At 43.7% G+C, this 21745-nt stretch overlaps 1 protein-coding gene across 2 annotated transcripts in view; it reads right to left on the reverse strand.

Moving 5' to 3' along the window:
- Positions 1–21745, reverse strand: part of trappc8 (trafficking protein particle complex subunit 8) — a 170873-nt gene that overhangs the window by 7812 nt on the left and 141316 nt on the right. For both annotated transcript variants that reach the window (XM_078215640.1, XM_078215641.1), the window contains 6 exons: positions 20397–20493; positions 18127–18195; positions 17952–18010; positions 13885–14061; positions 12680–12781; positions 3405–3550 (listed from right to left, as the gene is read on the reverse strand). In XM_078215640.1, coding sequence (XP_078071766.1) covers positions 3405–3550; positions 12680–12781; positions 13885–14061; positions 17952–18010; positions 18127–18195; positions 20397–20493 — 650 coding nt within the window. The remainder of the gene's footprint in view (positions 1–3404; positions 3551–12679; positions 12782–13884; positions 14062–17951; positions 18011–18126; positions 18196–20396; positions 20494–21745) is intronic.

Consider the following 21745-nt stretch of genomic DNA (forward strand, 5'->3'; position numbering starts at 1 on the left):
AAGGGACTGAGAGGTGCAGAGCAGACTGTACTTGGAGCTCTCTGTATTGTAATGTTTGAGAATTTTAAACATGAGGAGAGACGAGGGCACGACGGGATTTAAAGATGACCTGACGTGTTGGGGCAAGCCAATGTGCACAAGAATAAGAACAGCATATATCTGAATAAAGTGCTTTGGTCATCCTATTGTTTAACTGGAGAACATTATCGGCCATTCAGGACTGGATGATGAAGTGATCTGACAGTACGGAGGGAGTGGAGGGGTTAAGGCAGCTGAAGTAGAGGCCGAGCTGTGCACAGCTTATATTTATACAGTGCCTTTAATATAATGAACTATTCCAGGATGCTTCACAGGAGCATTATAAAACAAAGCATCACTCTGAGCCACTGGAGATACCAAGCCAGATAGCCAAAGGCTTGGTCAAAGTTGTTGGTTTTAAAGAACATCTTGAAGGCAAAAAGTGAGGTAGAGAGTGGGAGACCCAAGAAGAAAATTCCAGAGCTCGGGATCCAGGCCACTGAAGGCACGACCACCAATGGTGGGAGCAGTTAAAATTAGGGATGTATAAGAGGTCAGAATCAGAGGAGTGCAGATATTTCGGAGGGTTGGGTGTCTGGAGTAATTTCCCTGGTTTTACATCAGCCTGTAGACATGGGAGAGGTGGCAGCTGAGGACATATCCGGGCAGGGGGTGTGGGGAGAAGCTCCAAAGGTAACAGTTGGGGATTGAAGGGTTGAAGGAGACAGGCAAAGAATCCATTGATTGAACCGATCTAGCAGTGTGTGAATAGGCAAGAGTGGAAATAAGCAAGGACATTGGAGGAGATTTTTGTTTTATTCATTTGTGGGACATGGGCGTCACTGGCTGGCCAGCATTTATCACCCATTCCTCGTTGCCCTTGAACTAAGTGGCTTGCTAGGCATTTCAGAGGACAATTGAGAATCAATCACATTGCTGTAAATCTGGAGTCACATATAGGCCAGGCAAGGACAGCAGATTTCCTTCCCTAAAGGATGAATGTGAACCAGATGGGTTTTTCTGACAATCGACAATGGTTTCATGGTCATCAGTAGATTCTTAATTCCAGATTTTTTTTATTGAATTCAAATTCCACCATCTGCCATGGTGGGATTCGAACCCGGGTTCCCAGGAACATTAGCTGAGTTTCTGGATTAATAGTCTAGCGATAATATCATTAGGCCATCACCTCCCCTATTTGTGCAAGTCACATCAAGCAGAACAAGGAAAGTTGGCGCATGAAGATTACCGTTACACAGGATGGCACTGGTGATGTTGATTGAAAATGTTTCAGCTCCGTCGCAGGAGTGGGAACGCTAAGAATCAAACTGGAAACATGGACTTGGATTTGGCCAGGACACAGAGGACGACAAAATCTTTGGAGGCAGGGATGCAGTGTTATGGGATATTTTGAAAGGGAAGGGGATACAACCAGAGGAGGGGGAACTATTTAAATTGTCAGTTATCATGGAAGTCAGGAATACAAGTAGTGTGGTCAGTCGTTTAGCAGGAGAGAGTAGGGAGAGTTTCATGGATTAGATGGGATCAGAGAAATCAAGATAAACAGTAGAGAGATATGGGCAAGTGGGAGCCTGGGAAGTGGTTTGAGTGGTGAGTAAATGGAGGGAGTTGACAGAAGCAGCTGAATAATCTTAGCAAAGTCCTGGCAATGTGTTCACTGTGTGGGTGGAGGAGACAGGAGTGATTGTTTAAAACAGTCACATGCCGGAATTCTACCATCCTGCCTGCTACAGCAAGGGGCGGACAATGGGAAGGTCCATTAACCTCGGCGGGATTTTCCAGTCTCGTGTTGAGCGAGGCTGTAAATTCCCACCCATAGTGTCAGTTTTACAGCATAGAAAGAGGCCCTTCAGTCCATTGTATCTGCGCCGGCCATTATCTATCTTAATCCCATTTCCAGCATTTGGACCGTAGCCTTGTATGCTATGGCATTTCAAGTGCTCATCTAAATGTTTCTTAAAATGTTGAGAGGGTTCCCGCTTCTACCATCCTTTCAGGCTGAGAGTTCCAGCTCCCTCCGGGTGAAAAAAGTTTCTCCTCCAATTCCCTCTAAATCTCCTGCCCCTTACCTTAAATCTGTGCCCCCTGCCTATTGACCCCTCTGCTAAGGGGAAACATTTCTACCCATCTGCCTTATATCCTTCATAATTGTGTACACCTCAGCCAGGTCTCCACTCAGTCTTCTCTACTCCGAGGAAAGCAACCCCAGCCTAACCAACCTCTCTTCACAGCTGAAACGCTCCAGCCCAGGCAGCATCCTGGTGAATCTCCTTTGCACCCTCTCTGGTGCAATCACTTCCTTTCTATGCTCTGCCCAAGACCGCAATGATCGACAAAAGGTCGCGAATGTAGCCCAATCCATCACACGAGCCAGCCTCCCATCCGTTGACTGTCTATGCTTCCTGCTGCCTTGGCAAAGCAGCCAGCATAATTAAAGGACCCCACGCACCCCGGACATTCTCTCTTCCACCTTCTTCCATCGGGAAAAAAATAAAAAAGTCTGAGGTCACGTACCAACCGACTCAAGAACAGCTTTTTCCCTGCTGCTGTCAGACTTTTGAATGGACCTACCTTGTATTAAATTAATCTTTCTCTACACCCTAGTTATGACTAACACTACATTCTGCACTCTCTCTTTTCCTTCTCTACGAACGGTATGTTTCGTCTGTATAGCACGCAAGAAACAATACTTTTCACTGTATGTTAATACATGTGACAATAATAAATCAAATCAAAGTGGTGTGGTGACCAGAACTGCAAACAGTACCCTAGCTGTGGCCTAACAGTTTTCCACAGCTCCATCATAACCTCTTTGCTCTTGTTTTCTATGCCACAGCTAATAAAGGCAAGTATCCCATATGTCTTCTTAACCACCTCATCTACACAACATCCTGTTGCCTTCAGGGATCTTTGGACATGAACCCCAAGGTCCCTCTGTACTCCCTAATGTCCTACCGTTCACTGTGTATTCCCTTGCCTTGTTAATCCTCTCAAAATGTATCGCCCCACATTTTTCAGGGTGAAATTCCATTTGCCAGTGTTCTGCCCATTTGACCAACTCGGCTATATTGTCCTGTCATCAAAGGCTTTCCTCCCCCAGGATGAGCCGGACACAATGGATGGATGATTTTCTCAGATGGGGAATAAAACCAAATGGTGTTTGAAAATAGGAAAGCTTCATTCCGGAGATCAGCAAGGGAATATTTCTATGCTGTGGTACGAAGGCAGCTTCTCTTCAGTCCAGTCTGCCACGGCACTGAACAGAGCACAATAATTAATTACCTTCTCCTTCAAGCATATTTAAAAGCAGAGTTAGTTCCTGCCAAGACATCTGCCAGACGTCACGTTAAAAATAATTTACAAACCTCTTTTGATGAAATGGATGGTCATAGTATTCAGGATAATGAAAACTGATCTTAATAAGGTGGGAGAGCTGTTCCATACTCGGTCTTGCGGGCAGCTGGGGCTGTTCAGGTCGTATAAATTTCAACAGAACCATTTCCTGTGCTTCCTGGAAGGGGTGAGACAAAGAACATAAACTTCAGATTACTCACATGGAGACGAAACAGGCTGGATGACCCGCTCTATAGAACCGTCGCTACGTCCACAAGCATGATCCCAACCTTCCAGTCACTTCCATTTCAACCTGGCCTGTTGCAATGTTCCAGTGAAGCCCAATGGAAACTGGAGCAGCACACCTCATCGCCCAATTCGGCACATTACAGCCTTCTGGATTTAGCGTTCAGTTCACCAACTTTCCCCTCCGATCTGGACCCTCTTTTTGTTTCCTCGGTTTGTCCCAATACAACCCCCTCCCCTACAGGGCCATCTGTCACTTGTTCTTCATTCTTGTTTTCACTGAGCACTGACCTTTTCTCTCTCATTAACACATTCTGCCATCTTACCTTTATGCCACTATCGGCACTTCTTTAGTCCTTAATGCTACCATTAACACTCCCTTGGTCTTGTATCCAGGACATTTTCTGCTGCCTCACAGCTCCAGGAACTAGGGTTTGATTCTGGCATCGGGTCACTGCCTGTAGGGAGTTTGCACATTCTCCCAGTGTCTGCGTGGGCTTCCTCCGGGTGCTCCCATTTCCTCGCACAGTCCAAAGATGTGAGGGTTAACCATTGATCATAGTAAACTGACCCTTAGTGTCAGAGGGACTAGCAGGGTAAATAAGTGGGGTTACGGGGATAAGGCCTGGTTGGGATTGTGGTCGGTGCAGACTCGATGGGCCAAATGGCCTCCTTCTGTAGGGATTCTATCTTTGTTAATCTCTCCATATCAATCTCTCCTTACTTCCCACCCATCCCTGACCTTCGATTCTGCCCCAATCCCCTCCACACCCCTCTTCAAGTATACAAGCCATTACATTTCTACAGTTCTTCAGTTCTGGAGAGTCAGAAGGACTTTCCACAGATGCTGCCAGACCTGCTGAATTTATCCAGCATTTTGTTTTTATTTCAGATTTCCAGAATCTGCAGTATTTTGCTTTTATTTTACATGAGTAATTACACAAGGATTGGAAAATGTATACACTTTACACAAGTACTTAATAGGTGGGTGCTAGAAGCAGTCACAGAATTATATAATGATTACAGCACAGGAGGCCATTCAGCTCGGTCTATGCCAGCTCTTTGTAAGAGTAACCTAGCTAGTACAACTCCTCTAACTTTTCCCTGTCGCCCTTGATTTTTTCTCCATTTAATTCTTCTATTCCCTTTTCAATACACTAACCCAGTCTTCAAAAATGTACAGAAGTACAGAAAGCTTTTAAAAGACCAACATGAAAATTGAGTTTGTTGCAAGTTGTTGGAAAAATGGTCAAAACATTTGACTTTTATTTGTATACCTTCGGATAACACAACATAACAGGAACAGGAGTAGGCCATTCGGCCCCTCAAGCCGGCTCCTGATATGGTTCTGTACAGAACCATAGTTCATTCCAGATTCTAGCTACTTTCTCATGTCACCAATTACCTTGAATCCTCTGGTTTTCGATCTATCCGTCAACAGGAAGTTTCTCCCCATCCACACTGCCCAGACTCTGATTTTGAACACTTCAAACAAATCTCCTCACAACCTTCTCTTCTCCAATCTACCAAAGTAACCAAAATTCTTCACCTTTGGAATCATTCTTGTGAATCCTTTCTGCATCCTCTCAAATGTCTTCTCATCTTCCATAAAGTGTGGTGCCAAGTGGAGACACTACTCCAGCTCTAGCTGAATCAGTGTTATTTTGTGAACTTGTGACTGTGTGTGCAAAGAATTAATCTAAATAAATTGAAGATGGCTGGGCCAGCAAGATTTAGGACATCCAAGGGTGTGAAAGGGATATACTTGAAGAAAATCAATTATAGACCGGTTAGTCTTACTTCGGTGGTTGGTAAATTGATGGAAAGGGTCCTTAGGGATGGGATTTACGACCATTTAGAAAGATGCGGATTAATCCGAGATAGTCAGCACGGATTCGTGAAGGGCAAGTCGTGCCTCACAAATTTGATAGAATTTTTTGAGGAGGTAACTAAGTGTGTTGATGAAGGTAGGGCAGTTGATGTCATATACATGGATTTTAGTAAGGCGTTTGATAAGGTCCCCCATGGTCGGCTTATGATGAAAGTGAGGAGGTGTGGGATAGAGGGAAAGTTGGCCGATTGGATAGGTAACTGGCTGTCTGACCAAAGACAGAGGGTGGTGGTCGATGGAAAATTTTCGGATTGGAGGCAGGTTGCTAGCGGTGTGCCGCAGGGATCAGTGCTTGGTCCTCTGCTCTTTGTGATTTTTATTAATGACTTAGAGGAGGGGGCTGAAGGGTGGATCAGTAAATTTGCTGATGACACCAAGATTGGTGGAGTAGTGGATGAGGTGGAGGGCTGTTGTAGGCTGCAAAGAGACATAGATAGGATGCAAAGCTGGGCTGAAAAATGGCAAATGGAGTTTAACCCTGATAAATGTGAGGTGATTCATTTTGGTAGGACTAATTTAAATGTGGATTACAGGGTCAAAGGTAGGGTTCTGAAGACTGTGGAGGAACAGAGAGATCTTGGGGTCCATATCCACAGATCTCTAAAGGTTGCCACTCAAGTGGATAGAGCTGTGAAGAAGGCCTATAGTGTGTTAGCTTTTATTAACAGGGGGTTGGAGTTTAAGAGCCGTGGGGTTATGCTGCAACTGTACAGGACCTTGGTGAGACCACATTTGGAATATTGTGTGCAGTTCTGGTCACCTCACTATAAGAAGGATGTGGAAGCGCTGGAAAGAGTGCAGAGGAGATTTACCAGGATGCTGCCTGGTTTGGAGGGTAGGTCATATGAGGAAAGGTTGAGGGAGCTAGGGCTGTTCTCTCTGGAGCGGAGGAGGCTGAGGGGAGACTTAATAGAGGTGTATAAAATGATGAAGGGGATAGATAGAGTGAACGTTCTAAGACTATTTCCTCGGGTGGATGGAGCTATTACAAGGGGGCATAACTATAGGGTTCGTGATGGGAGATACAGGACGGATATCAGAGGTAGGTTCTTTACGCAGAGAGTGGTTGGGGTGTGGAATGGACTGCCTGCAGTGATAGTGGAGTCGGACACTTTAGAAACATTTAAGCGGTTATTGGATAGGCACATGGAGCACACCAGGATGATAGGGAGTGGGGTAGCTTGATCTTGGTTTCAGATAAAGCTCGGCACAATATTGTGGGCCGAAGGGCCTGTTCTGTGCTGTACTGTTCTATGTTCTAAAATACAGCCAAGTTGAACTTTCCAAGCCACGAGTAGAAATTTGCATTTAGAGATAAAAATGTTTTGTGTTTAGCTGTTAAATTTCAGAGTGGAATAAAAAGGGTTTACAATTGGAAATGATAAATAAAACAGGGCAATTAAATTTTATTTAACCCGAAAGTGGGAGCAATAAGGAGAACGTGAAGATTTTATATTCTGAGAAGGTCAAGCTTAATATTAGGGCCATTGAAAAAAGATGAATACAAGGACAGATGCAAGAACTGTGTGGGGAGCAGCCAAGAAAGACCTCCTAGAGTAGAAGAAGCAAAGTGAAGCAACTGCCAGCCAATCCGGAAGTGTCCATTTTTCAGAAAACTGTTTTAAGTCAGCTATCCAGTTAAGCCAGAAAGTTCTTGGGGCTGCAAACAGCAATCTGCTATCTGAACATTGAAGTCCCACAGCCAAGTGGGAGAGAAGAGGAGAGATTGCGTGGTATACCGTACCAGAGTGAGAGCAACTTTGCCTTGGGGATATTTTTAATGGATTTATATAGTTAAAAAACCATAAGGAATTGTGCATAAAGGGGAGTTTATTGGTTAATCCAACTGAGTAGAATGTCTTTTTGGGGGGGGGGGGGGGGAGAGAGAATGTTCTGCAAGACTAATTTTAACTGTGTAAAAATAATCTTGTGTGTTTAAGTTTTCTTTTCTTAATAAATGTTTTAATTCAATATTAAAATTCCCAGAAGTCTTACTGGAATTTGTGGCTTCCGACTTCAGTACACACTTGTTGTGGTCAGAACAAAGTTTACATGTTTCCCTCAGGATGTGATTTGCATGGCAATTACCACCTGCCCGATCATAACAGGTTCCTCTTAGCGTCCTTGCTTTTGTACTCTTCTGCCCCATTGATAAAACCCAGCATGTCGTATGCTTTATTAATCACTTTTCCAACCTGTCCTGTCAGCTTCATTGTTTGTGCACACGTACCACCAGGCTCCCCTTTAGAATCCTTTTAGAATTATACCTTTATATTGCCTCTCTACACTCTTCCTGCCAGAATGAATCACTTCACACTTACATTTCATCTGCCACTTGTTCTGTGCCTCATGAGGGGACCATATATGCACATTTGATTGAGATAAAATGTTGATTTAGATGATGGCGCTAGAATGCGAGTTTTTGGCCACTGGAAAGTTATTTACTAATTGGAAACAATAAACGGTGCTAGTGTACAAAAAGCAGAACTAAACAGATAAAAACAACTACAAACAACTTGCAATCACAGCACCTTTAGTAAATAAAATTCCAAGGTACTGGAAGTGGACTTGATTTGTCAACACAATAACCACCTCATCAACAGCCCATTCAGAAAAGCAAGATCCTGTCTTGAAGTGGCAATCTAAGCAGATTCTGGAAACCCATTGACCTTGTGCACCAGGACTTAGAGAAGGATTTTGTTAAGCTGACCACCTGAGAGACATTTTGCCCACCTCTAAACTGCAGAGGTTAAAAGGTAAATGTTTTAAATTTACAGATGATATCTAACCAGCAAGGAACAATGGAAGCATTAGCTCAGAAATTGAGGAAGCAATTGAGTTGAATGAATTAAGTGGTACAACAATGGGAAATTAAATCAAAAGCAGTCAGATCTAAAGCACTATAGATAGGAAGCAAAGTAGGCAGGACATTAACTCTACAGATAATCACAAACCATGTTCAACCAATTCAGACGCATTTAACCTAACACTGAGTCACATCATGTCTACAGCTCCCAGACTGTTTGGTCTAACAGGGACATGTTGGTATTTATGCTCCACATGGACCCACTCCCATCCCACTGCATCTCATCCTATCAGCATAACCTTCTATCCCTTCTCCATGTGCTTAAATACAATTCACAGGAAGTTGAGATGAAACTTTATGCTGCTCTTGTCAGACCACGTTTCAAGTTCTATGTCCAGTTCTGATCACCGGAACTCAAGGAGATGTTTAACCCCCCAGGGGCAATGAAGGGAAAGCCATGACACCAAATCCCTAAAGTTCTGCATTACAGGGAAAGTCAGGAGAAACATGGTTTTCTCGGCCTAGAAAGGAGCCAAGAGGTGATTTTAGATGGGCACATCACAAATATGTGAATGTAAAATAATCTTGAAATATTACTTTAAATAGAGTCATAGGAGGTTTACAGCATAGAAACAGGCCCTTCAGCCCAACGTGTCCATGCAGCCCCTTTTTTAAAATAAAACCCCTAAACTAGTTCCAATTGTCTGCATTTGGCCCATATCCCTTTATACCCACCTTACTCATGTAACTGTCTAAATGCTTTTTAAAAGACAAAATTCTACCCAGCTCCACTACTACCTCTGGCAGCTTGTTCCAGACACTCACCACCCTCTGCGAAAGAATTGACCCTCTGGACCCTTTTGTATGTATCCCCTCACCTTAAACCTATGCCCTCTAGTTTTAGACTCCCCTACCTTTGGGAAAAGATATTGACTATCTAGCTGATCTATGCCCCTTATTATTTTATAGACCTCTATAAGATCACCCCGGAGCCTCCTAAACTCCAGGGAAAAATGTCCCAGTCTATCCAGCCTCTCCTTATGACTCAAACCATCAAGTCCCAGTAGCATCCTTGTAAATCTTTTCTGCACTCTTTCTAGTTTAATAATATCCTTTCTATAATAGGTTGACCCGAACACAGTATTCCAAGTGTGGCCTTACCAATGTCTTGTACAACTTCAACAAGACGTCCCAACTCCTGTATTCAATGTTCTGACCAATGAAACCAAGCATGCCGAATGCCTTCTTCACCACTCTATCCACCCATGACTCCACTTTCGAGGAGCTATGAACCTGTACCCCTAGATCTCTGTTCTATAAATCTCCCCAACGCCCTACCATTAACTAAGTCCTGCCCTGGTTCGATCGACCAAAATGCATCACCTTGCATTTATCCAAATTAAATTCCATCTGCCATTCATCAGCCCACTGGCCCAATTGATCAAGGTCCCGTTGCAATCCTAACCTTCTTACACTGTCCACTATGCCACCAATCTTGGTGTCATCTGCAAACTTACTAACCATGCCTACTAAATTTTCATCCAAATCATTAATATAAATGACAAATAACAGTGGACCCAGCACCGATCCCTGAGGCACACCGCTGGTCACAGGCCGCCAGTTTGAAAAACAACCCTCTGCAACCACCCTCTGTCTTCTGTCATCAAGCCAATTTTGTATCCATTTAGCTACCTCACCCTGGATCCCGTGAGAGTTAAGCTTATGCAACAACCTACAAAGAACAAAGAACATTACAGCACAGGAACAGGCCCTTCGGCCCTCCAAGCCTGCACCGACCATACTGCCCGACTTAATTAAAACCCCCTTCCGAGGACCATATCCCTCTATTCCCATCCTATTCATGTATTTGTCAAGACGCCCCTTAAAAGTCACTACCGTATCCGCTTCCACTACCTCCCCCAGCAAAGACTTCCAGGCACCCACTACTCTAAAAAATCTGCCTCGTACATCTCCTTTAAACCTTGCCCCTTGAACCTGTGCCCCCTAGTAATTGATTCTTCCACTCTGGGAAAAAGCTTCTATCCACTCTGTCCATGCCACTCAATCTTGTAGACTTCTATCAGGTCACCCCTCAACCTCCGTCGCTCCAGTGAGAACAAACCAAGTTTCTACAATGTGGTACCTTTCTCAGAAGACTAAGGAAATCTGGCATGTCAGCTACGACTCTCACCAACTTTTACAGATGCACCATCGAAAGCATTCTTTCTGGTCGTATCACAGCTTGGTATGGCTCCTGCTCTGCTCAAGACTGCAAGGAACTACAGAAGATCGTGAATGTAGCCCAATCCACCACGCAAACCAGCCTCCCATCCATTGACTCTGTCTACACTTCCCGCAAGCTCGGCAAAGCAGCCAGCATAATTAAGGACCCCACACACCCCGGACATTTTCTCTTCCACTTTCTTCCATCGGGAAAAAGATACAAAAGTCTGAGGTCACGTACCAACTGACTCAAGAACAGCTTCTTCCCTGCTGCTGTCAGACTTTTGAATGGACTTACCTTGATCTTTCTCTACACCCGAGCTATTACTGTAACACTACATTCTGCACTCTCTCCTTTCCTTCTCTATGAACGGTATGCTTTGTCTGTATAGCACGCAAGAAGCAATACTTTTCACCGTATGTTAATGCATATGACAATAAAATCAAATCAAAAATCAAAGGCCTTGCTAAAGTCCATGTAGACAACATCAACTGCACTGCCATCATCTCCCTTCTTGGTTACCCCTTCAAAAAACTCAATCAAATTTGAGAGACATGATTTTCCACTCACAAAGCCAAGCTGACTGTCCCTAATCAGTCCTTGCATCTCTAAATGCCTGTAGATCCTGTCTCTCAAAATACCTTCTAACAACTTACCCACCACAGATGTGAGGCTCACTGGCCTGTATTTCCCAGGCTTTTCCCTGCAGCCCTTCTTAAACAAAGGCATAACATTTGCCACCCTCCAATCTTCAGACACCTCACCTGTGGCTGATGATTATTCAAATATCTCTGCTAGGGGACTCGCAATTTCCTCCCTAGCCTCCCACAATGTCTTGGGATACACTTCATCAGGTCCCAGGGATTTATCGACCTTGATGTGCTTTAAGACTTCCAGCACCACCTTCTCTGTTTTATGTACACTCCTCAAGACATGACTATTTATTTCCCCAACTTCCTTAACATCCATGTTTTTCTCAACAGTGAATACTGATGAGAAATATTTAGGATCTCACCCATCTCTTGTGGATCTGCACATAGATGACCTTGTTGATCCTTAAGAGGTCCTACTCTCTCCCTAATTACTCTTTTGCCCTTTATGTATTTGTAGAATCTCCTTTGCCTTATCTGCCAAAACAATCTCGTGTCCCCTTTTTGCCCTTCTGATTTCTCTCTTAACTTTACTTCTACACCCCCTATACTCTTCAAGGGATCCACCCGATCCCAGCTGCCTATGCATGTCATGTGCCTCCTTCTTGACCAGGGCCTCAATATGCCGAATCATCCAGGGTTCCCTACTTGTCAGCCTTGCCCTTCACTCTAAAAGGAATGTGCTTACCCCGAACCCTGGTTAACATACTTGTGAAAGCCTCCCATTTACCAGACATCCCTTTGCCTTCCCACAGACTCCCTCAATTAACTTTTGAAAGTTCCTGCCTGATACCATCAAAATTGGCCTTGCCCCATTTAGAATTTTAACTTTTGGGCCAGACCTATCATTCTCCATAGCTATCTTAAAACCAATAGAATTATGGTCACTGGTCCCAAAGTGATCCCTCACTAACACTTCTGTCACCTGCCCTCCCTTATTTCCCAAGAGGAGGTCAAGTTTTGCCCCCTCTCTAGTCGGACCATCCACATACTGAATGAGAAATTCCTCCTGAATACACTCAACAAGTTTTTCTCCATTCAAGTCTCTAATACTATGGCTGTCCCAGTCAATGTTGGGAAAGTTAAAATCCCCTACTATTGAGAGAATATTATAAGAGGATACAGATTCAAACAAGTAAAAGGTAAATTCAAGCCTCATACCAGGAGACTTTTCACAGAGAATGGTCAATATATGGGAGAGTAGTGGAGCAGAAATGACCAGGAATTAATTTTTAATAATAGGATGTCACAAGTGGGGACTTTAAGATATTCCTGGATGGATAAATTAAGATTCTTAATCATATCTAGAGGCCACAACTCCAGGAAAATACCAACACAGGTCATATTTGGATTTTGAGAAGAACAATTTCAAGGTAACAAGATGACCACCAAAGCAAAGAAAACCAGTAATGGAGTGGATTTAGGTCATTTTAGAATGCAAACCGTCACGAAACCACATTGGGAGTGGACAGAGTTAAGAAACATATTACCTGTACTTGAGGTAATGAACAGGCTTCTTTCCCAATTGACTCCAGAGCAACATGAAGCTGGCCTTCTAAAATTAGCTGCTTATTGTCCTCGACAACATATGCCTGTAACGAGACAGAGAACTTCAATTTTCAAAGCATCAATCTTTCATTGAAAGTTTAGCTGTTGTGGAGCACAAGACTACATCACTTTTCTGCATTCTGATTTAATAAATTAAATAAATCAAATGATTAATAAATTTAATCACAATTAATGCACCTATATCAAGAACAAAACGTGGGCATATTTTGTCCATCAAGCTGGTTCTTTCCCATCCACCATATAAATTGACCAACCATCATTGAGCAAATTGTATGAGTTAATCTCAAGTTTAAACTCTGCCACCCCGACTTTGGAAGCATTAAAGATAATGAAGTAAATCTTTGAATATGAACAAGAATAAATGGACACAGCAAATTGGTCCATTTCTATAGAGCTTAATAACAGATAAAACAAGTTATTGGTTGTGAAGTAGGAGGTGGGTTCGTATAACGGCCAGGTGTATTTCAGTTTTTGAATTGGTCACTGTTTTCTGACGGATGATTGACCAATGATGTTAAGTTTTGATTAATTAAATATCACTTTCACTTCATCACACAACCAGGTTGGTTTCTTCAGTTATTCCAACTTTCTTCAGGCAAGAGCAAGCTGAGAAAAGCTCGCTTGCAGAGTTCCCTGACTGAACCATTACAAATGTTCTGTTCTTTCTTTTGTGAAGAAAGACCTAAACGTACCATTTGTGTTCTCTCATGCAGGGAGGCGATGGCCTAGTCATCATTAGATGATTAACCCAGAAACTCAGTTAATGTGCTGGGGACCCAGGTTCGAATCCTACCATGGCAGATGGTGGAATTTGAACTCAATAAAAAATATCTGGAACTAATAATCTACTGATGGCTATGAAACCATTGTGGATTGTCAGAAAAATCCATCTGGTTCACTAATGCCATTCTTACCTGGTCTGGCCTACATGTCCAGAGCCACAGCAATGTGGTTGACTCTCAACTGCCCTCCAAGATCAACTAGGGCTGGGCAATAAATGCTGGCCAGCCAGCGATTCCCATGTCCCATAAATGAATTAAAGTAAAGGAATCCTCTCCATTATTCAATCGGTTCCAAATCTTTCATGTGCAACAATTCATCTCAAGTGTTCATTCATGATACAAACCTTCCATAATACTATTATATTGAGATCCACTTCACTACACCGCTGTACTAATTTGGTGACATCCCCAGTTTTTGGTCTCCCAGGTCCCATAGTTGTCTGTGGTATCGTCTTTCGAGATCGGGCAGCATAGCAACTTTGAAAGAAAAAGTCAGCACAAGGAGTGGTTGCACTGATTATCTGAAAAACAAAAGCAGAACCAACTCTCAACGACACAAGCTACAGGATTGCATCCTCAAATCGCCCTCCACCCAACAACTGTAATCCACGGGAAACAAAATGGCTCCAGGATTGAACATGAGACTTCTATTAATAACAGATAGGGAGGGAGATCCAAGAAAGAGTCGGACAAGAGAAATTAGAGAACAACATAAAGAAAACCAGAAAGAGTGGAAGGTTAGAAAAGGTAGAGTGTTACGAAGAATTAGAATGGAAGATAAATAGAGACAAAGTTATATAGGGAGAGAATATTTTGGTCCCTATGTATTGCCAGAAATGAACTGGCAATAATGAGAAGATTAGAAGGGAACAGTCTTAACTGAGGGGGCTTTGGTGTTCATAGAACATAGAACATAGAACATTACAGCGCAGAACAGGCCCTTCGGCCCACGATGTTGCACCGACCAGTTAAAAAAAAACTGTGACCCTCCAACCTAAACCAATTTCTTTTCGTCCATGAACCTATCTACGGATCTCTTAAACGCCCCCAAACTAGGCGCATTTACTACTGATGCTGGCAGGGCATTCCAATCCCTCACCACCCTCTGGGTAAAGAACCTACCCCTGACATCGGTTCTATAACTACCCCCCTTCAATTTAAAGCCATGCCCCCTCGTGCTGGATTTCTCCATCAGAGGAAAAAGGCTATCACTATCCACCCTATCTAAACCTCTAATCATCTTATATGTTTCAATAAGATCCCCTCTTAGCCGCCGCCTTTCCAGCGAAAACAATCCCAAATCCCTCAGCCTCTCCTCATAGGATCTCCCCTCCATACCAGGCAACATCCTGGTAAACCTCCTCTGCACCCTCTCCAAAGCCTCCACATCCTTCCTGTAATGTGGGGACCAGAACTGCACACAGTACTCCAAGTGCGGCCGCACCAGAGTTGTGTACAGTTGCAACATAACGCTACGACTCCTAAATTCAATCCCCCTACCAATAAACGCCAAGACACCATATGCCTTCTTAACAACCTTATCTACTTGATTCCCAACTTTCAGGGATCTATGCACACATACACCTAGATCCCTCTGCTCCTCCACACTATTCAAAGTCCTCCCGTTAGCCCTATACTCAACACAACTGTTATTCCTACCAAAGTGAATTACCTCACACTTCTCCGCATTAAACTCCATCCGCCACCTCTCGGCCCAACTTTGCAACCTGTCTAAGTCTTCCTGCAGACTACGACACCCTTCCTCACTGTCTACCACACCACCGACTTTGGTGTCATCAGCAAATTTGCTAATCCACCCAACTATACCCTCATCCAGATCATTAATAAATATTACAAACAGCAGTGGCCCCAAAACAGATCCCTGAGGTACACCACTTGTAACCGCACTCCATGATGAATATTTACTATCAACCACCACCCTCTGTTTCCTATCCGCTAGCCAATTCCTGATCCAATTTCCTAGATCACCCCCAATCCCATACATCTGCATTTTCTGCAGAAGCCTACCATGGTGAACCTTATCAAACGCCTTACTAAAATCCATATATACCACGTCCACTGCCTTGCCCCCATCCACCTCCTTGGTCACTTTCTCAAAAAACTCAATAAGGTTAGTAAGGCACGACCTACCTGCCACAAAACCATGCTGACTATCACCTATCAATTCATTACTCTCCAAATAACTATAAATCCTATCCCTTATAATTTTTTCCAACATCTTGCCGACAACAGAAGTGAGACTCACCGGTCTATAATTCCCGGGGAAGTCTCTGTTCCCCTTCTTAAACAATGGGACAACATTCGCTAACCTCCAATCTTCTGGTACTATACCAGAAGATTGGAGGTTAGCTACTATTTGCTGTCAGCTACTTGAGCTTCACTCTAGTTGTTAGTGAAGGTTTTAAATGACAGCAGAGATTTCTGCTTCACACACTCGTAGGCTTCCACGATTTGAAAACTGATGGAAAACATTTCTTGCTTTCACCTTTGCTGCAAACAAAGGAAACTCGAGCAGTTTCACCCAACCAGGTGATGATAGCTGGTACTCCGATTGGTCTATTACAGCATTATTCATTTAATTCGGAAACTAGCAGCCATCTCAGTCTCACTGGCATTCAGGGGAATGCCTTGGTTGGTGGCCCAGTGCTGAGCGCTGCTGCCTCACTAGTGCCAGGGAGCTGGGTTAGATTCCAGGCTTGGGTCACTGTCTGTGTGGAGTTTGCATGTTCTCCCCGAGTCTGCGTGGGTTTCCCCCAGGTGCTCTAGTTTCCTCCCACAGTCTGAAAGACGTGCTGGTTAGGTGCAGTGACCAAGCTAAATTCTCCCTCAGTGTACAGGCGCCAGAGTGTGGCAACAAGGGGATTTTCACAGTAACTTCATTGCAGTGTTAATGTAAGCCTACTTGTGACACTAATAAATAAACTTTAACTTTATAAATTTTTTTAAACTTTAAAACTACACAGAACCTTTGAGATCAGAAGTCAAGATCAGTCTAGATCACAGAATGGCAACAAATGAACTTCAAGAAGCAGAGCTATCACCAGCCTGACTTGCCTTTCAGCAGGACCTAGGTCAGCCTCGTGACAGCAGGTCCACTGGGAACACCAGTCCATGGTAAGATGCTCTTTTAGAGAGTCAGTACCAATGCAATGGGCCAAATGGCCTTCTTCTGCACTGTGGAGTTTCTATTGTTCAAACTAGAACACCTAAAACCTGAGTTCATTTTCCATAAAATGTCCCATATTTACCATGATGTGGAGATGCCGGCGTTGGACTGGGGTGGGCACAGTAAGAAATCTCACACCAGGTTAAAGTCCAACAGGTTTATTTGGAATCACAAGTTTTTGGAGTGCTGCACCTTCATCAGGTGTGTGGAGAGGTAGGTTTCACAAAAACGGCATATATGCTCCGAAAGCTCACGATTCCAAATAAACCTGTTGGACTTTAACCTGGTGTTGAGAGACTTCTTACTGTGCCCATTTTTACCAGAACAAGTTGAATTCAATAAACTTATGAATAGTGGGCTGGCATCAGAGAGAAATTATGATGATCGTTCTAAAGCTTCACTGGCCTGCTACCGTTATCCAAGGAACTGAATCTTCCAGCTAAACACCCTCCTCATAGCCTTCATAGGGGATGTGGTTGTAAACCAAGGCACCCCAGGAGTGTACACAGGATTTCTGCTGAAGCTTACCCAGCCTAAAAGCACTGCAGCAGGTCAGCAGTGAGCACCCCAGTCCAACCAGGAAATTAATCTACCATGTTCCAAAAACAGATGATGCTGGAAAATCTTAGCAGGCCTGACAGAATGTGTGAAGGGAGAATAGAGCGAACGTTTCGAATCAAGATGACCCTTCGTTCAATGTCCTCGAGAGTTGAGTGGAAAACATACCAGCATCCAGTGACAAATCATGGTGCAGTACATGACTGGTTCTCATTTCTCAGTGAAATGGCTTAGCAAGTCAACCAGTTGTCAATTCTTTAAAAAACTATGGAAAAACACAACTGATTCAACAATGACAAAATAGGGCCCACCGCTACATTTTCAGGACAATGAGGAACGGCCAATAAATATCAATTTGTCAAAGAACTAGATATAACCAACATATGCACCGGTTTGATGGCTCACTAATGTCCTTTAGGGAAGGAAATCTGCCGTCCATACCCGGTCTGGCCTACATGTGACTGCAGAGCCACAGCAATGTGGTTGACTCTCAATTGCCCTCCAAGAGCAACTAGGAATGGGCAATAAATGCTGGCCAGCCAGCGACGCCCATGTCCCACGAATGATTTAAAAAAAAAATCACAGTAACCATGAGCATAGTAGAAAATTAACTGGGAGAAACACCAACTGGGAAATTGAGCAGAAAGAAAGTGCAAGCTTACTCACTTGTTCGCTCCCCAAAACGATATCTGCAAATATATACTTTCCTTCTGTACATGAGGTAGCTAAGAAAGCAAAAGATATTAAAATGATTCATCTTAATGCAAATGTAGTCGCCATTAGAAATGATGAATTATAGAAAAAATTTAATGACTGCAATCATTCAAATTTATGACCTCACCTTCAAAATTCTGACATCTTGTTGCTCGAAAGCAGAGTTTTGCCCTCTCCCGACTACTGAGTTTTGCGTCTGAAATGCAGCATTTGGAGAAAGTTATACAAGCACCAAAACTCACTTTACTTCAGCAGAAATTCTCTTTACCATGACTGATTTAGAGTTTAATGCAAAGCCACGCACCACAATGAAAAGTGCAGGCTTTCTGTAAAAGAATAGAATGTGATGGAGAGAGTGGGAACTACAGGATTTGGTTTATGTCCACTGAGTAGGCTGACCAGATAATTCACTGGGATGGCCTTCATTTCACAAAATAAGCATCAGGAAACTTTCCACGCACTGTGGCATCGCCCAACTGGAAGCATAAACACTCAAAAGTTCCCAACGTGTAAAGTAACCTTGACACAAAAAGTTTAATTCCTCCAAAACGTACATTTTGTCAAGTTAAAATCTCACTGCTGACTTAATCAGCATTAAATTTAGCTCGAGACAGAAACATAGAAAATAGGAGCAGTTTATTTATTTGTCAGAAGGCTTACATTAACACTGCAATGAAGTTACTGTGAAATTCCCCTAGTTGCCACAGTCCGTCACCTGTTCAGGTCAATGCACCTAACCAGCACGTCTTTCAGACTGGGGGAGGAAACCAGAGCACCCGGAGGAAACCCACGCAGACACGAGGAGAACGTGCAAACTCCACACAGTGACCCAACCGGGAATCGAACCCGGGTCCCTGGCACTGTGAAGCAGCAGTGCTAACCAGTGTGCTACCACACTGCCCGCAAGAGTAGACCATTCAACCCCTCGAACCTGCACCACCATTCAATAGGATCATGGTTGGTCATACACTTTCAGTATCCCATTCTCACTTTCTCTCCATGCCCCTTTGATCAAGGGTTATATTCTGATCAAGGTTTCCATTTTCCACATTGAAGCAGTAAGCAAGAAGCTAAGAATAAAACCACGTCAACATTTTGTTAAAAATATTGGACGATGGGACCATGTATGTGGATTCGTCTCTGCAAACGTTACAGCTTCAGAATTGACTGCGCTGGATGCTTAGGGTTGAAGCTTTTCACAAGCAAGTTGAGTTTTCATGTCTGATATTCTTAGCTCACCTAACATCTGAGTCAACAGATTGCGGGTTGAAGTCCCACTCCAGGGACTTCAGCGCAGGGATAAATCAAGGCTGACCCTTCAGTACTGGAGAAATGCTGCACTGTCAAAGGTGCTGCTTCTTAGAAGAAAAGTCAAAGCTGTCTTGTGGAAGATGCCATGGTATTAGTTCAAAGATGGGCAGGAGATTTATCCCCCAGTAAGCTGGCCAATATTTCTCCCCCAATTAACATTAAAAAACCCAAAATATCCAGTCATTATCACTCTGCTTCCTGTAGGAGCTTCCTGTATGTAAATTGGCTGTCATATTTCCTACGGTATAACAGTGACTCCCCTTCAAAAGTACTTCAATGGCTGTGAAGTGCTTTAGGATGCATGAAAGATGTTATATAAATGCACGTTTCTCTCTGTTTTTGCCTGTAGCTCTGAAGAAAGATTATTAAACTGAAACGTTCATTGTTTTTCTCTGCACAGACGATCCCAGATCTATCGAGTATTTCCAACACCAGCACATCTTTGGACTGCGGGAAGGAACCCGAGCACCCGGAGGAAAGCCACACAGACACGGGGAGAACACGCAGACTCTGCACAGACACTGCGCTGTAAGACAGCAATGCTAACCATTGTGCCACCCCATAACAGCGCCCTTGCCTTTCAGAGGCCAGCTACCTCTGTAATTATATCTGCTCTGTTCTTTGCTTGAATGGATAATTAACTTTTCCTGGTATGGGGGCAGCAGATTTACCAGGTTTCCCGAATATTGGTTCCAGAAACGGGAAGATTCCATCCCAACAGTGGTAGCAAATTTTTCTCCCCAACTGTGTACTGGGGCACTTTGTTAAAAGGCGCTATATAAATGAATTTGAGGTGTGATATACTCAACTTGCTAATCTTCAAAAAAATCTCAGGAGTAAAAAAATCTGAATTAAAAAGTGCTGCTTTATGATCAGATTGTGAAATAAATATAGCCAGTCCTTCTACATGTGCACAATTCCTAATGCAATCTGGCACGTGCTCCCTAACTTGATTTATCTGTTGGCATATTCGCATCAACATACCTAGGATATTTTTAACTTTAGCATGTGGGGGCGGGGGGACGAGACATCTACACTTATTACTGTCACATTAAATTACAAACAAGCAGAAAAGCGGAAGCCAACCTTTATCTTCAACAGGATTTATACATTTTTGCAGCCTCCAATGTTCACTGCCACTCGACACTTGGATTATGTGGAATTCCCTCACACCTGCTTCACTCTGAAAGATTAAACCCTTCGTTAATACCACCTATACTGTACTCAGAAAATAAATGTCAAATTTTCAGGTAAGGATATGCAAGAGTATGAGAAAGATGAGCAAGGGTAAAATAAATAGAATCATAGAATCCCTACAGTGCAGAAAGAGGCCATTCAGCCCATCGAGCCTGCACTGACAACAATCCCACACAAGCCCCATCTCTGTAACCCCAAGTATTTACCCTGCTAATCCCCCTGACACTAAGGGACAATTTACATGGCCAATCAACCTAATTCTCCTTCAGGAGAACAGTGACCACGACACCACACAACCCTGCCACAGCAACCTCTGCAAGACGTGCCAGAAAATCAACACGGATGCCATCATCTCATGTGAGAACACCATCCACCAGGTACACGGTACCTACTCTTGCAACTCAGCCAACGTTGTCTACCTGATACGCTGCAGGAAAGGATGTCTCGAGGCATGGTACATTGGGGAGACCATGCAGACGCTATGACAACGGATGAATGAACACTGCTCAACAATCACCAGGCAAGAGTGTTCTTTTCCTGTTGGGGAACACTTCAGCGGTCACGGGCATTCGGCTTCTGATCTTCGGGTAAGCGTTCTCCAAGGCAGCCTTCACAACACACAACGCAGAGTCGCTGAGCAGAGACTGATAGCCAAGTTCCGCACACGAGGACTGCCTCAACTGGGATCTTGGGTTCATGTCACACTATCTGTAACCCCCACGACTTGCCTGGGCATGCAAAATCTCACTATCTGTCCTGGCTGGAGACAATACACACCTCTTTAACCTGTGCTTAACCCTCTCTCCACTCACATTGTCTGTACCTTTAAGACTTGATTACCTGTAAAGACTCACATCCCAACCATTATTTTGTAAATTGAGTTTGTGTCTTTATATGCCCTGTTTGTGAACAGAACTCCCACTCACCTGATGAAGGGGCAGCGCTCCGAAAGCTAGTGGCTTGTGCTGCCAAATAAACCTGTTGGACTTTAACCTGATGTGAGACTTCCTACTGTGTTTACCCTAATCCAATGCCGGCATCTCTATATCATGTCAATCAACCTAACCCACACATTTTTGGACTGTGGGAGGAAACCAGAGTACCCGGAGGAAACCCACACGGACAGCAACCCAAGCCAAGCCGGGAATCGAACCCAGGTCCCTGGTGCTGTGAGGCAGCAGTGCTAACCACTATGCCACCATGACTGACCTGAAGTTTCAAATCCATTTTCCCACCCA

This window comes from Mustelus asterias, chromosome 7 (genome assembly GCF_964213995.1).
Source record: "Mustelus asterias chromosome 7, sMusAst1.hap1.1, whole genome shotgun sequence".
Classification (NCBI taxonomy): Eukaryota; Metazoa; Chordata; class Chondrichthyes; order Carcharhiniformes; family Triakidae; genus Mustelus; species Mustelus asterias.